This window comes from Littorina saxatilis, linkage group LG9, assembly GCF_037325665.1.
Source record: "Littorina saxatilis isolate snail1 linkage group LG9, US_GU_Lsax_2.0, whole genome shotgun sequence".
NCBI classification, from domain to species: domain Eukaryota; kingdom Metazoa; phylum Mollusca; class Gastropoda; order Littorinimorpha; family Littorinidae; genus Littorina; species Littorina saxatilis.
This window is the reverse complement of record NC_090253.1, coordinates 58,576,866-58,590,702: the sequence shown is the minus strand read 5'-3', so window position 1 is coordinate 58,590,702 and position 13,837 is coordinate 58,576,866. Positions and strand designations below refer to the sequence as shown.

At 41.8% G+C, this 13,837-nt stretch overlaps 1 protein-coding gene across 1 annotated transcript in view; it reads right to left on the bottom strand.

The window, feature by feature from the left end:
- LOC138977295 (sacsin-like) overlaps positions 1-13,837 on the bottom strand; it is a 36,254-nt gene that overhangs the window by 6,887 nt on the left and 15,530 nt on the right. The window contains exon 11 of the mRNA XM_070350195.1: positions 13,051-13,204. Within this exon, the coding sequence (XP_070206296.1) occupies positions 13,051-13,204 (154 nt within the window). The remainder of the gene's footprint in view (positions 1-13,050; positions 13,205-13,837) is intronic.

The window sequence follows — 13,837 nt, the reverse complement described above, 5'->3', positions numbered from 1 at the left end:
CACGAAAAAGATCCTGTAATCCATGTCAGAGTTTAATGGGTTATAGAAACACGAAAATACCCCGCATGCTTCCTCTGAAAGCGGCGTATGGCTGCCTAAATGGCGGGGTAAAAACGGTCATACACGTAAAATTCCACTTGTGCAAAAACACGAGTGTACGTGGGAGTTTCAGCCCACGAACGCAGAAGAAGAAGAAGCTGTATAGGGCGGATGCATGGATGGATGAAATTGTACGTGTAGTTCCCACACGTAAAGATGGAACACATATCCTGTTAGAGGCATGGTGTGTGAATACCTCGTACTGTTGTCCTTATGGCCTCACCCATTCAGTACCAAACAAGGTCAATTCCATCATTGTTCCACATCGTATCCATAGTTGCTAATACACTTCATTTCTGGCCTGCCTTCCTACGCTATTGTTTATTTCATTTTGTGATCTAATTACAAGTGTTTTAATTTCTTCCAGGTTATAACTTGTTAAGGTTATATTATTTTATGTGTGTTTTGTGTGTGTGTTTTCTTTTTTAGATGACATTCAGGCGATCCTGGAGGACATAGGATGTAAAGCATCAAAGTCGTCATCCTCCCCATCCCCTCGTGAAGCGGAACTTCGGCAGAAGGTCAACAAACTGAGGAGCAAGGTTTTCCGATTAGAAAAGAAAACGATGGAACCCCGTGTAAAACGAGCGAGTAAATTAGCCAAGCCTCCCAAGAAAGACTTTGTGATAGAACAGTTGTCTCACATATTATCAGGCGAGGCTTTGGATTTTGTGAAATCACAGGTGAGGGAGGTGGGTAAGAAAAAACAAGGGCGCAGGTGGACCGAGAAAGACAAAACAACAGCTCTATCTATCTTTCATGCAAGCCCAAAGGCATACAAGATACTTAAACAGATCTTTCTGCTACCTTCTGTTTCCATCTTGCGCAAAACAATGCAGAAAATCGCAATTTTTCCAGGCTTTCACGACAAGGTCATTGATGCTCTGAATAGAAAGGTGTCTGCAATGTCTGCGAATTCCGACCTGTGTGCCATTGTGATAGACGAAATGACGATCAAGGAACAGGTGAAGTACAACTCTGAAAGAGATGAGGTAGAGGGACTAGAGGATTTTGGGAATGGGGAGAAGACCAGGTTTGTTGCAAACCACGCCACTGTTTTCATTGCACGAGGGCTTTTGCACCACTGGAAGCAGCCGATTGGCTATTTCTTGTCCAGTGGACCAATGGAGAGTGGCAGGCTTCATGGCCTGGTGAAAAACTGCATCGACAGGCTGCAGTCGGCTGGGTTAACACCAAAACTTGTCATAGGTGACCAGGGCTCGAACAACAGAAGTATGTTTGAAAAACACTTCAAGATCTCTCTGAATCAGCCCTACATTCTGCACAATGACCAGAAGATTTTCTTCATACATGACCCACCTCACCTATTGAAGTCCATGCGCAACAACCTGAAAAAAACTGGTTTCAGTGTGGACGGAAATGAATGTTCATGGGACCATGTTGAAGCTTTCTATGATTTTGACAGAAAGAACTCGGTACGCATGGCACCAAAGCTCACAGCAAAACACATTGATTTGCCTGCGTTCTCCAATATGAGTGTGTCATTAGCAGCACAAGTAATGTCACATTCAGTGGCAGCTGGCATATCCACCCTTGTACAGCTGAATGCATTGCCTACACAGGCAATTCATACTGCTCAGTTTATTGAGAGACTTGACAGACTCTTCAACTGTTTCAACAGTGGGAGTGAAAAGAATGCTGGAAGGCAGATGGGCCATGCAATGTCAGAATCTTCCGGTCACAAAGAATTTTTGTTGGAGACCCTAGAGTGGCTGAAAACTGTAAAATCAGGTTCATCTCGTTCTTTACCATGCTTGATTGGATGGCAACTGGCCATTCACACTCTGCTGGGTCTATTTGAAGAGCTCCACACAGAGCATGGAGTTCGTTTCTTGATGACGGACAGGTTAAACCAAGACTGTCTGGAAAATTTCTTTTCATGCATTCGCGGAAAAGGTGGACACCTTGACAACCCTGATGCTACACAGTTCAGGCTGTTTTTCCGTCAGCTCATGGTCGATACATTTTTTCTACACAGCCCAGGTAGCAACTGCAGAGACGACAATGACAGCTTTCTTCTGACATTGACATGTGTCTCATCAAAAAGAGACAATTCTACTGCAAGACCGGTAGGAGTATCGGAGAATGTGTGTGATGTCGGCATGACAGAGATTGTGTGTGATGGGGACATGCCCGAGAGGATGTGTGACATCAGCATAACAGATGTGGTTTGTGACAACATGACAGACGTGGTTTGTGACAACATGACAGAGGTGGTTTGTGACAACATGACAGAGGTGGTTTGTGACAACATGACAGAGGTGGTTTGTGACAACAACATGACAGAGATGGTTTGTGAAAAAAACATGACAGAGGTGGTTTGTGACAACAACATGACGGAGGTTGTTTGTGACAACAACATGACAGAGGTTGTTTGTGATAACAACATGACGGAGGTTGTTTGTGATAACAACATGACAGAGGTGGTTTGTGACAACAACACGACAGAGGTGGTTTGTGACAACATGACAGAGATGGTTTGTGATAACATGACGGAGGTTGTTTGTGATAACAACATGACAGAGGTGGTTTGTGACAACATGACAGACGTGGTTTGTGACAACATGACAGAGATGGTTTGTGATAACATGACAGAGGTGGTTTGTTACAACATGACAGAGGTGATTTGTGACAACATGACAGAGGTGGTTTGTGAGTCCAGTCAGTATGAGGCTTTTCAAGACCTCCGAGACATAGCCTGTCCACCGCCTTCTGAAAAAGATGCGCTACTGCAACTAGCCGAACAGAATATCCTGGTGTACATATCGGGATATATTGCAAAGAAGTTGTTAGGGAAAGTGTGCAATGAGTGCAAGCCATTGCTCACAGGGCCTCTGACTGGTTCACATTCAGAAATCTTCCTGCAAGCAAAGCAATTTGAAGACCTTCCGGATGGCTGTGGTTTAACTGTCCCAAGTCAACAGTTGACTGGTGTGGTTGAAATACTGGAGAATGTGTATACCAAAAACATTGACAGGATTCTGATTGACAGGAAAGTGAAAGGTTCTTTGATGCAAATGTTCAGGGAGGAGCTAAAACACAGCACATTCTTGTGTGCTGTTGGTGTCTGTGACCTGCCAGGCAGTGTGATTCGCTTATTCACAAATGTTCGTCTTCATTTCACTTTGAAGGACTGCTCCAGATCATTCTCTCGAAAATGTGTAAAGCGGAATCGTAAAGTCATGAAACTGTCACATGTGTAGACTGTATGTTTCTTGTGCAACTGAAATTTGTTATCACAAAATGGATGATGACTTATTTTGTCTTGGTCAGCCATGAGGAACCAATCCTCTCATTGAACACATATTATGGGTGTGATCAGAAGGGGTGAAGATTGAAGTGTGTAAAGTAAGTGCCATCATGAAAGTAACTTGTAAAATGCTGTTTTGTACGGACTACTGACTCACTAGATGTTATCAAAGAAACTACATTGTATTGCTATTGATGTTATGTACTATGTATGTTTTGTTTTAGGAATTTGGGATCCAGAATTTCTTTTGTATGCGAGCTATTTTGCCATTTATGCCTGTCCAATCCTGGCAGAGATGGGAACGCATGTTACCAAGGAGCCGAAGGAGAGTCAATGAGATGAGAGAATGTGATAAACAATTGCCAACTCTCTCCGTACAAAAACAAGCTCTGAAAATTAAAAATATAAAAATTATGATCAAAATTAAATAGTATCATCCCTGGTGTGTTGTTTGTGATGTACCTTTTAGTCTGTTTACATTAACATAGGCACAAAAAAAGAGGTCGGTCGGCTTTTCTTAATTTTTTTTTATAACCATCTTTTTAACTTATTTTGCGAAAAAACAGGAACAAAATTGATTTTTTTTTTCTTTTTCTTTTTCTCCAAATGCCAGAAAAAAAGTCTAGGATCGGCGGGGACAAAATAGGGTTGGTCGGGATACCGTAAACAGACTATTTTGTTTTGTTTTGTCTAAGCAATGACTAACTAACTTTCTTAAGGGTCTGACATCGTATATACTATACAATTTTTGGGGTATTAACTAAATACATGTATACAGTTTTTGATTCCTTTTATACTATTTCACAAATTAGCCGCCCCCCCCCCCCTTTTTTTTTAGTCTGCCCTAGGGGCGGGAGATCTCCTAATTTCGGTTTCTAGGGTCACCTTATGCTTCCCCCATGAGCTGAGAACTTAATTTAAAATGGGCCTCGATTTTATTTATTTGTATTTTGTAATTGTGCCTTTGTCCAGTCACATGATTTCACTTTGTACTTAAAAACTTGGCACTGTCATCATTTATTGCTATTTATTGTTCAGTTGTTCAGTATTTATTGCTATTGGGCATCAGTTGTTCAGTTGCCCTCTTTCGAATGAGCCATGCATGCATTATGGATGTGTTTAGCGAATTGGGATACCTCAAGCAATGTAAAAAAGAAACAATGTGAAGCAAACATATAGCACCAAATAAAATAACCGAATCAGAATGGAAACTTCTTCAGTGTATGTGTGTGTGTGTGTGTGTGTGTGTGTGTGTGTGTGTGTGTGTGTGTGTGTGTGTGTGTGTGTGTTTGCTGTTTTAAATACCGAAAATGTGAAAATAAAGCAAGTCACAACATGAGAAAGATCGACTGTACTAGTCATAACAAAGCAGGAGAATTCCTGGTCAGCATGCAGCAAAGGGGAATAACTCATATTTAGCCATTCTCATTTCTAAGCATGCCCAATGAGGAAGTTATCCTTCTTCCCATTGTAGTTTCTTTGTTACGTCTGCGTGTTCGGTTTGAATGAAAACACACAGACTATGCATTTGTTTGAATATTCCTGAATGGGGAATGCTTAGTTTTGTTCTTAATAAGTTGAATTAGTTTAGATCGTATTGATAAAAGAATGTTTGGGGTGGCGACGCATAATCAAGCAGCGTCATATAGGACCCTCTCCCCCCTTCCCCTTTTCCCGACTAAAATGAGTAAAAGTTGTAATGAACTCGGCCAAGGTTGAAACAAACGCGCACTTGTGACCTGGACTGGCAGAGAAAAACATGTCAAGCTTTGCCGGCCTTTGGATGAATTATGCATTTGTGAAGTGAAAAAGTGTGTGTTGGTGTGTACCAACTGGACTGATCCAGTGATGGAGTGTGTGTTGGCTGGATGTCCTGGAACTGAATGCTGTTGTGAACCAGGGAGTGTTTCGTGTCCAGAGATGATGTAGACCAGGTGAGAATAGACCTTTTGTTATCGGTACACCTTCTTTGGAATTGGCACAATAATTTGATTGTTCTTTAGTCATGTAAATGTGTTGGAATTAGATCTCAGCAAGCACAGAAAGTTGGTCCCCTCTCGGACCAATATTGGATTTGGCTAAATGGTCTGTTGTTTTGTCTGGAAATTGACAGCTGTAATAAAATGATGTGTAATTAACAACAGAAGAGAAGGCCAATGATTAGATTGAGAAAACCAAACATGCATGATGTAATACTGGAACTTGAATAATTGTAACTGTGGTTCCGGCTATTGATGACTGTGTGAGATGATCTATATATATATACGACTTGTGTCGGTGTGTGTGTCTGTGTGTGTGTGTATCTGTGTATTTGTGTATTTGTGTATTCGCCATGCACGGCCAAAGTTCTCGATGGATCTGCTTCAAATTTGGTGGGCATATTCAGGTAGACCCGGGACACGACACAACCTGGTCGATATTTCAACACGTGCTCTCAGCGCGCAGCGCGGAAACGATTTTGGTTCCACCTCAGCTATTTTGGTTCCACCTCAGCTACCCGGGCCCCCATACCGACACACCAAAGCCAAAGTTCTCGGTGGATCTTTTTCAAATTTGAACACCGTATTCAGCTACACCCCGGACACAATATCATCGATGAGATATTTCAACACGTGCTCTCAGCGCGCAGCGCTGAATCGATTTTGGTTTTTGTGTTCATTTCACCATTATAAGTAACTCTTCCTTATCTTCTCATATTCTCCAGGTTTTCAGCGTTTACCTCCCTTCCTTCGTATGGTGCACTCATAGTGTGAGTGGAGCGTCTTCGGATATTCCCGGCGTTCTGTTACTGTTACTATTTTTAGAAGGTCAACGCAGTGTCCAGAACGTAAATTGGACCCGTAAATTATCCTCACTGTAAAAGTGCAAAGGTCGAATCAATTTATAGCCACGCGAAAAATACACTGTCATCTATCTCTCTATAGATACGGCTTCTCTGTGTTTTTTTTATGTGTGTGTGTGTGTGTGTGTGTGTGTGTGTGTGTGTGTGTCTCTATGTGAGCAACACCTCTGCATTGTTCAGTTCTGTTTGTGATGTGGTCTGGCGGCTTTTGTATAATTTTATGTACTGGCCTTCCTTTGAGAAGCCATAACTTGCTCAGTCCTGTTTGAGTGGAGTTCGCCTCCAAAGGTGATTAACACGGTTACATTCGTCGACAAGGATGGGACTCGATATGGTCAGGAATGGCATTATGGCCACTGAATCATTTTCGTGCTGTTCCCATTCCACGAATCTGGGAGGGACCTAAGCTTGGCGGGTCCATTGTTCGGACCCGGCGAAGCCGGCGTACGGCTCTAAGTACTTCTTCCCGGCGAAGCCGGCTACCCGGCGAAGCGGGTATTCATTCTAGTACTTTGATATGAATTGTCGCTTCGGTAATTACTGATTTTGCTTTTACTTTTTGTTTTCCCAGCCGAGCGGACTCTTGGTGGGATAGCGTGTATGTTTACTAGCGTGTTTACTACCGTGTTTACTACCGTGTTTAATAGCGTGTTTTAGAGCACACACCAGTGACTTTATAGTGTTGTGGCAACAGAACTTTTCCGTAGTAGAGATTTGCCTCAAGTTACTTCTGAGTTGAGTGCGGAGTATGTGTTTCCACCTTTTTCAGACTAAGTGTTGAAAGTGTTTGTTGAAAAGTAGCATTAGTCTGACGAACCTATTTTTAACTTTTATTTTAAATGCTTGGTGATTGTGTGCGTGAGTGTTATGCAATAAAGAGGACAGAGAACATCATTCAATGTATTCATCAAACTTTTTATTGTTTGTGTATTCTCTCCCTCTCTGCTTCTTGTAATTGCCAACACCCGCATGCGCTCCGCCACAATAAGAACAAAACATATGTTTTTTTACATACAGCCAACGATAAGGAATTCAAAGCAATCATTATTGAATCTCGTATTGACATTGTAATTAGAATTTTGAGACTTTTATTCCCAAACTCATGAATTAGATTTTAGCTTCCAACATGAAATGCAATGCCATGGCCCGGGTTTAATACAATATTACTTGACCTTCATTTAAATCCATTTGAATGAAAAACAAAGGCGTGACAGTGTGAAGGAAATCAAACGGCTAACAACTGAGTCAGGCCGAGTTAGCATTTGTATCCTCCACGATTCACGAAAGCCAACAAGATACACGTGGAAATGTGTGTTGCACGGAGTGAACAGAGCTCACAAACCAGCGAACAGTTAACTTCGTGAATCGTAGCTAGTTTAGCAGCACACTTGACGACTGTCCATTGAGGAGAAAGGTCTCGATGTTAATCGCGCGGGAGGAGAAAATGCCCGGAGAGAATGCAGGAAAAGGTTCCAGCCCTTACTTGTGTTTTCTGAGACGCGATCGTCAAAGCACTTTAACAGGTAACTTTAATAGGCATTCGAATATCGATATTTTGTGTATCGCGTAAGCTGAACCGATTTACATTGCAGAAACTAGTTCGTAGAGGACAGATTGTAAAAACAAGATGTCCGCTCTTCATGTTTGTGCAGTGCGTCTAGTAACCTGTCCATGAGAGGAGGATTGCGGCCAGATGCCGGGAAAGAAGAATCATCTGAGAAGCCGCCGAATATCTTATTTCTCTGGACCAGTTTAGCTGAAGTTCGACGGGACTTTCACGAAGCTAGCAGCGAGGTTACAGGAAAGTCCGTATAGTTGGACCCAGAAAGGTCACGGGACGAAGTGAACTGGTTAGGTCGAGATCGCCAGTCGGAGGATCAAGTACACCGCTACTTTTTCAAGTGAACGGACATATCGACAGTTTTTTTTGGGTGTGATCTAGTTGAGTTAAGCCATGTTCAGGAGAACCTATTTAAGGTATAATTAGTATTTAGCAACTGGATCAGACGATTGTCGCAGTCTGGTCTAAATCCTAAGTGTGAACTGTGATTGTAATTTTTCGTTTACACACTAGCCGTGTGTCGGTATTGTACTGTGGATACCGTGTGCCAGTGATTTCACAGACTGTGTGACCCCCCGCGGGTTAGGGGGAGTCCCATATTGGTTGGGACTAGAAAGAATTTACCCGATGCTACCCAGCATGTCGTAAGAGGCGACTAACGGTTCTGTTTCTTCTCTTCTTTTGTCTTATTTCTGCCTTACCAGCCCTTTCACCTATATTTCCTTCCAAGAAAACTCTCCCTACTATTCCCTGCAGTTTTCCAATTCTTTTCTTGTTGTCTTATTTCTACCTGACTGGATCCATCACCTTTATTTCACTTACCAAAAGTCTTCTTTTCCACATCCTTATTTCTCTGCACCCCGCATGTCGTATGAGGCGACTAACGGATTCTGTTTCTCCTTTTACCCTTGTTAAGTGGTTCTTGTACAGAATATAGTCAATGTTTGTAAAGATTTTAGTCAAGCAGTATGTAAGAAATGTTTAGTCCTTTGTACTGGAAACTTGCATTCTCCCAGTAAGGTCATATATTGTACTACGTTGCAAGCCCCTGGAGCAATTTTTTGATTAGTGCTTTTGTGAACAAGAAACACTTAACAAGTGGCTCTATCCCATCCCTTTCCCTCGTCGCGATATAACCTTCGTGGTTGAAAACGACGTTAAACACCAAATAAAGAAAGAAAGAACAGACTGTGTGTGTGTTTTTCTGTCTACCTCACGGGTAGTGATTTTTTTTATAGACTCCGGGTAAGATTATTGTGTTAGCTTGTGCACGGGATTGTCAAACAGTTTTTTCCATGTTGCCAAACCTGTGAGTACCCGGTTTTGAATCCATAACCCTGATATCTTTCTTTTCATGATTGTGTGTGTATGTTATATGAAGTCTTATATCGCGCGCGTATCTCCAGACTCGGACTCAAGGCGCAGGGATCTATTTATGCCGTGTGAGATGGAATTTTTTTACACAATACATCACGCATTCACATCGACCAGCAGATCGCAGCCATTTCGGCGCATATCCTACTTTTCACGGCCTATTATTCCAAGTCACACGGGTATTTTGGTGGACTTTTTTTTTTATCTATGCCTATACAATTTTGCCAGGAAAGACCCTTTTGTCAATCGTGGGATCTTTAACGTGCACACCCCAATGTAGTGTACACGAAGGGACCTCGGTTTTTCGTCTCATCCGAAAGACTAGCACTTGAACCCACCACCTAGGTTAGGAAAGGGGGTGAGAAAATTGCTAACGCCCTGACCCAGGGTCGAACTCACAACCTCTCGCTTCCGAGCGCAAGTGCGTTACCACTCGGCCACCCAGTCCTAATGTGTGTATATATCATAACTAAACTGTATTATTTATTTGACCCAATACAGTGGAGGGGACTTATTATTGGAGTTGTTGTTTGTTCCTCAATGATGTCATAGTAGCGCATATACATTCATTCACAGACAGCTAGTGCCCTCTCAACTTTCAGTAAAAGCCGGATATGACGTCATCGAAGTTATTTATAAACAAGTCGCGTGAATCAAAATTGATACATTTAGTCAATCTGTCAAACTCACAAAATGGTACTAAACGCACTGCATTTCATGAAATAAAGAAGATAATCCGTGACAGAGACTGAAAGCGCTGATATTCACATGCAAAACGTAGCTCCTCTCATTTGCTTGAAGTGACAAGCCAGTATACAGCGCAGTAGCGTACAGGGCTATATAGGAAAGGCATTTTTTGTTATTCTTATTATCTTTCTAATTGTTTTTAATCCAAACATATTATATCTATATATTTTGGGGGGGAATCAGGAATTGATAAAGAATGAGTTAAAGGCACTTTTGGATCCATTGCTGAATTTTAATTTTAATCAAAACTTTGAGATTTGTAATGACCAAACTCCTAAATTAATTATTAAGCTTTTACGATGTAAAAATCTGGGGATATCATACCCAGGAACTCTCAGTAGTTTTCTAGGAATCGCTCCACACACACATACACACACACACACACACACACACACACACACACACACGGACACACACACACACGGACACACACCACAACCCTCGTCTCGATTCCCGGTCTATGTTAAAACATTTAGTCAAAACTTGACTTAATGTAAAAAAGGAAAACAAGGGTCTGGGAATGTCATCTGGAAGAATTTGTATGTAAAGTTTCCTGAAGATTTATCGACCAGTTTTCTGAGAATTGTATTACACAAACACACTCACTCACTCTCATACACCACCACACTCGCCTCAATTCACAGTCTTTGTTAAAACATTTAGTCAAAACTTGATTAAATATAAAACAAAATCTTCAACAAATTTGGAGGCAACTGAATCAAGTGAAAGGGATGAGGATGAAAACGACGTCTGTAAGACTATAATTAAAAAAAGGGTACATTTCGCTAAAGTGTATAAAGTCAGTACAGCCTTAAATGTACACTTGCGGTAGGTGAGGTGGCGGCTTGAAAGAGGAGGACAAATCCATCACAGATAGTAACAAGTCGCGTGAAGCGATATAAAAACATTCAGTTAAAGGCACAGTAAGCCTCCTGTAAACCATCACAGATACTGTTAGGCTTTTACACACAGTACACACACCCTTCCATTTGAACGCTCACCGAACGAGAACATCCTAGGTGCCCTACGTAAAGAGCGAGCAATTTTCAAAGAATTAATTTTTCGGATTGTCTCCATCCCAATCGGACCGTGGTGCGTTTTGGCGCTAGACCTAACTTTTAAAATCTAAATAATAAATTGACAGCTTGTTACACAAACATTCTTACATCATAAAAGAATTCTTTTTTCAACAAGACAAGATCAGTTTAATTCGAAGTTTGAAAAGTTTGAAAAAAGAAAAGCCCGGAAGCAGGGTCACGCAAGCTCGTGGTTCTCGTAGCACACGACGGTTTATTCCTGTCGCCAGTTCCTCTGAACAGTCAAAAGCCATCGCTAGAGTTCTTGTGAACCACAGCCGTTTGTTTCGTGTATAGTCAGAGGTACATAATAACGTGCTATTGCAGATAGGCTCACAGCGAGCCGCATTCAAATTACAAACTGACGACTGCATTGGGAAAAAGGGAAACTGGATCACACGGGTTCACGATGGCTCAGGGGTAAGATAAACCACGCAAAAATAAATTCTTTGAAAATTGCTCGCTCTTTACGGAGGGCACCTAGGATGTTCTCAAGCGGTGAGTGTTTAAATTAAAGGGTGTTTGTACTGTGTGTAAAAGCCTGACAGTATCTGTGATGGTTTACGGGAGGCTTACTGTGCCTTTAAGCTGAAAGCATCAAAGTAACATATTAACACCAAAAATCAGGCATCGCCGAGACTACGAGACTATTTTAAGATAGTCTCGACTAACCACACCAAAAGACCCAGACGGGTGATGCTCGTCTCCGCGTAGCGTGTGAACGCATTACTGACATTATAACCTATTTTCTGTAATTTTGAGCACATTTTTTAGAGTAAACATCTTTCGCCTCATCTTTCGCTCTTCCAAGCACGACCACATCACCCCTCTTCTTCAAACCCTACACTGGCTGCCTGTTCAACAGAGGATTCAGTTCAAGATCTCCACACTCTGCCTTAGAAACTTTGATCTATTGTCCCGTAGCTATATTTCTGACCTTCTTGATGTCTACTCCCCCTCTCGCTCCCTAAGATCCTCCGCAGACACCCGCCTTTTTAGGATACCATCAGCACGCACCAAAACATATGGCCAGCGCACCTTCTCTTACCAGGCCCCATCCATCTGGAACCAACTCCCGCATTCACTCAGGCACTCCACATCTATGCAATCATTCAAAACCTCACTCAAAACACACCTCTTCCCTCACTAGTCTGTTAATGACCACCCATCCCCCTCTCCTGCTGGTCCTTAATCTGTCTCTTTCTCTCTCCTTCTTCTTCCCTTTCCAGCTCTATTCTTCTTCTCTCAACTAACTTTATGTATCCAATAATTTATTTATTTATTTATGACTGTTTTTCCGTCTTCAGAATGCATGTGCCTGTAGTTGGTATGAGTGAGTGCGTCGCGTTCTCGCTGTGCGTCTGTCTGCGAGTGTAGGAGTCCGAGTGTCTTGGTCCTCGTCGATTTGTGTTTCGTATAATGTTCACTATGTATTGTATATTTTGTAAGCGCCTAGGGCTATATTTAGATTAGGCGCACAAATGTTCATAATAATAATAATAATAATAAACAGATCATATGTATATATTTTTGGATTCAGGAGAAATTGAGCAATGCGATGCATTCATTTTTAAATCTCTTAGTAAAAATTCGATTTTAATGACAACTTTAATGAGCTAACTAATCCCCCAAAAAATTTAAGCTCCAAAGCTGAAATGCAATCCGATAGTCCGGACTTCAATGAAGATTGCTTGACCACAATTTCAATCAATTCGATTGAAAAATGAGGGCATGACAGTGCGGCCTCAACTTTCACAAAAAGCCGGATATGACGTCATCAGAGATATATATCGAAAAATAAAAAAACATCTCGGGATATTACACCCAGGAACCCTTATGTGAAATTTCAAGAAGATCGGTCCAGCAGTTTTTTCCAGAATTGATGTACACACACACACACACACACACACACACACACACACACACACACACACACACACACACACACACACACACACACACACATACACACATACATACACACACACACACATACATCACCACCCTCGTCTCGATTTCCTGTCTACATAAACAGGAGACACACCTTTTTTTGAATTGCAGCCTTTATAATGCTACCAACCTTCTAGCAGTAACGGGGCCAGCATGTTTGAGTACTGAGCCCTGAACCTGTCTGTGACTGACAGCTGTTGTCCCGGTCGTCTGGCACGGGGACTGGCCACAAAGAAGTTGGGGTCCATCACACACAGCTTCTCTCCCAGCTTCTTCTCTTCAACCTGGTAGACATCAACAAGTCAACAAAAAACAGCACCAACAATCAATCCAAAAATTAGAAGAAAAAACAGCAAACGCTAAAGCAACTCCGTTTAAGATGTTCTGATTTTGTGACGATTTTAATGCGGGAACCCTGCTTTTAAGGATTTATTTTGGAAGGTGTCTGTGTTGTAGGTTCTACTGTATAGATGCTACATCATGTACAATCAATCTGTTTGATGAATATGGTAGGGATATGGATGGCCTTTCTAGTCATATACAATTTGTACAATATATGGTATACAGCCTCATCACAAAGCTATGCACTTAATGGCATCTGCCTATTTTTGTTTTGACGGGTCATGTAGAATGACTCAGTCATTACTACAACTCATCACCAGACAGTGTTGTACATTATGGCCAGGTTGTTCACAGTTATAACTACAACACCAGACAGACCTGTGCAGTGTGTTCAGGTTGTTCACAGTTATAACTACAACACCAGACAGACCTGTGCAGTTTGACCAGGTTGTACACAGTTATAACTACAACACCAGACAGATCTGAGTAGTGTGACCAGGTTGTTCACAGTTATAACTACAACACCAGACAGACCTGTGGAGTGTCGCCAGGTTGTTCACAGTTATAACTACAAC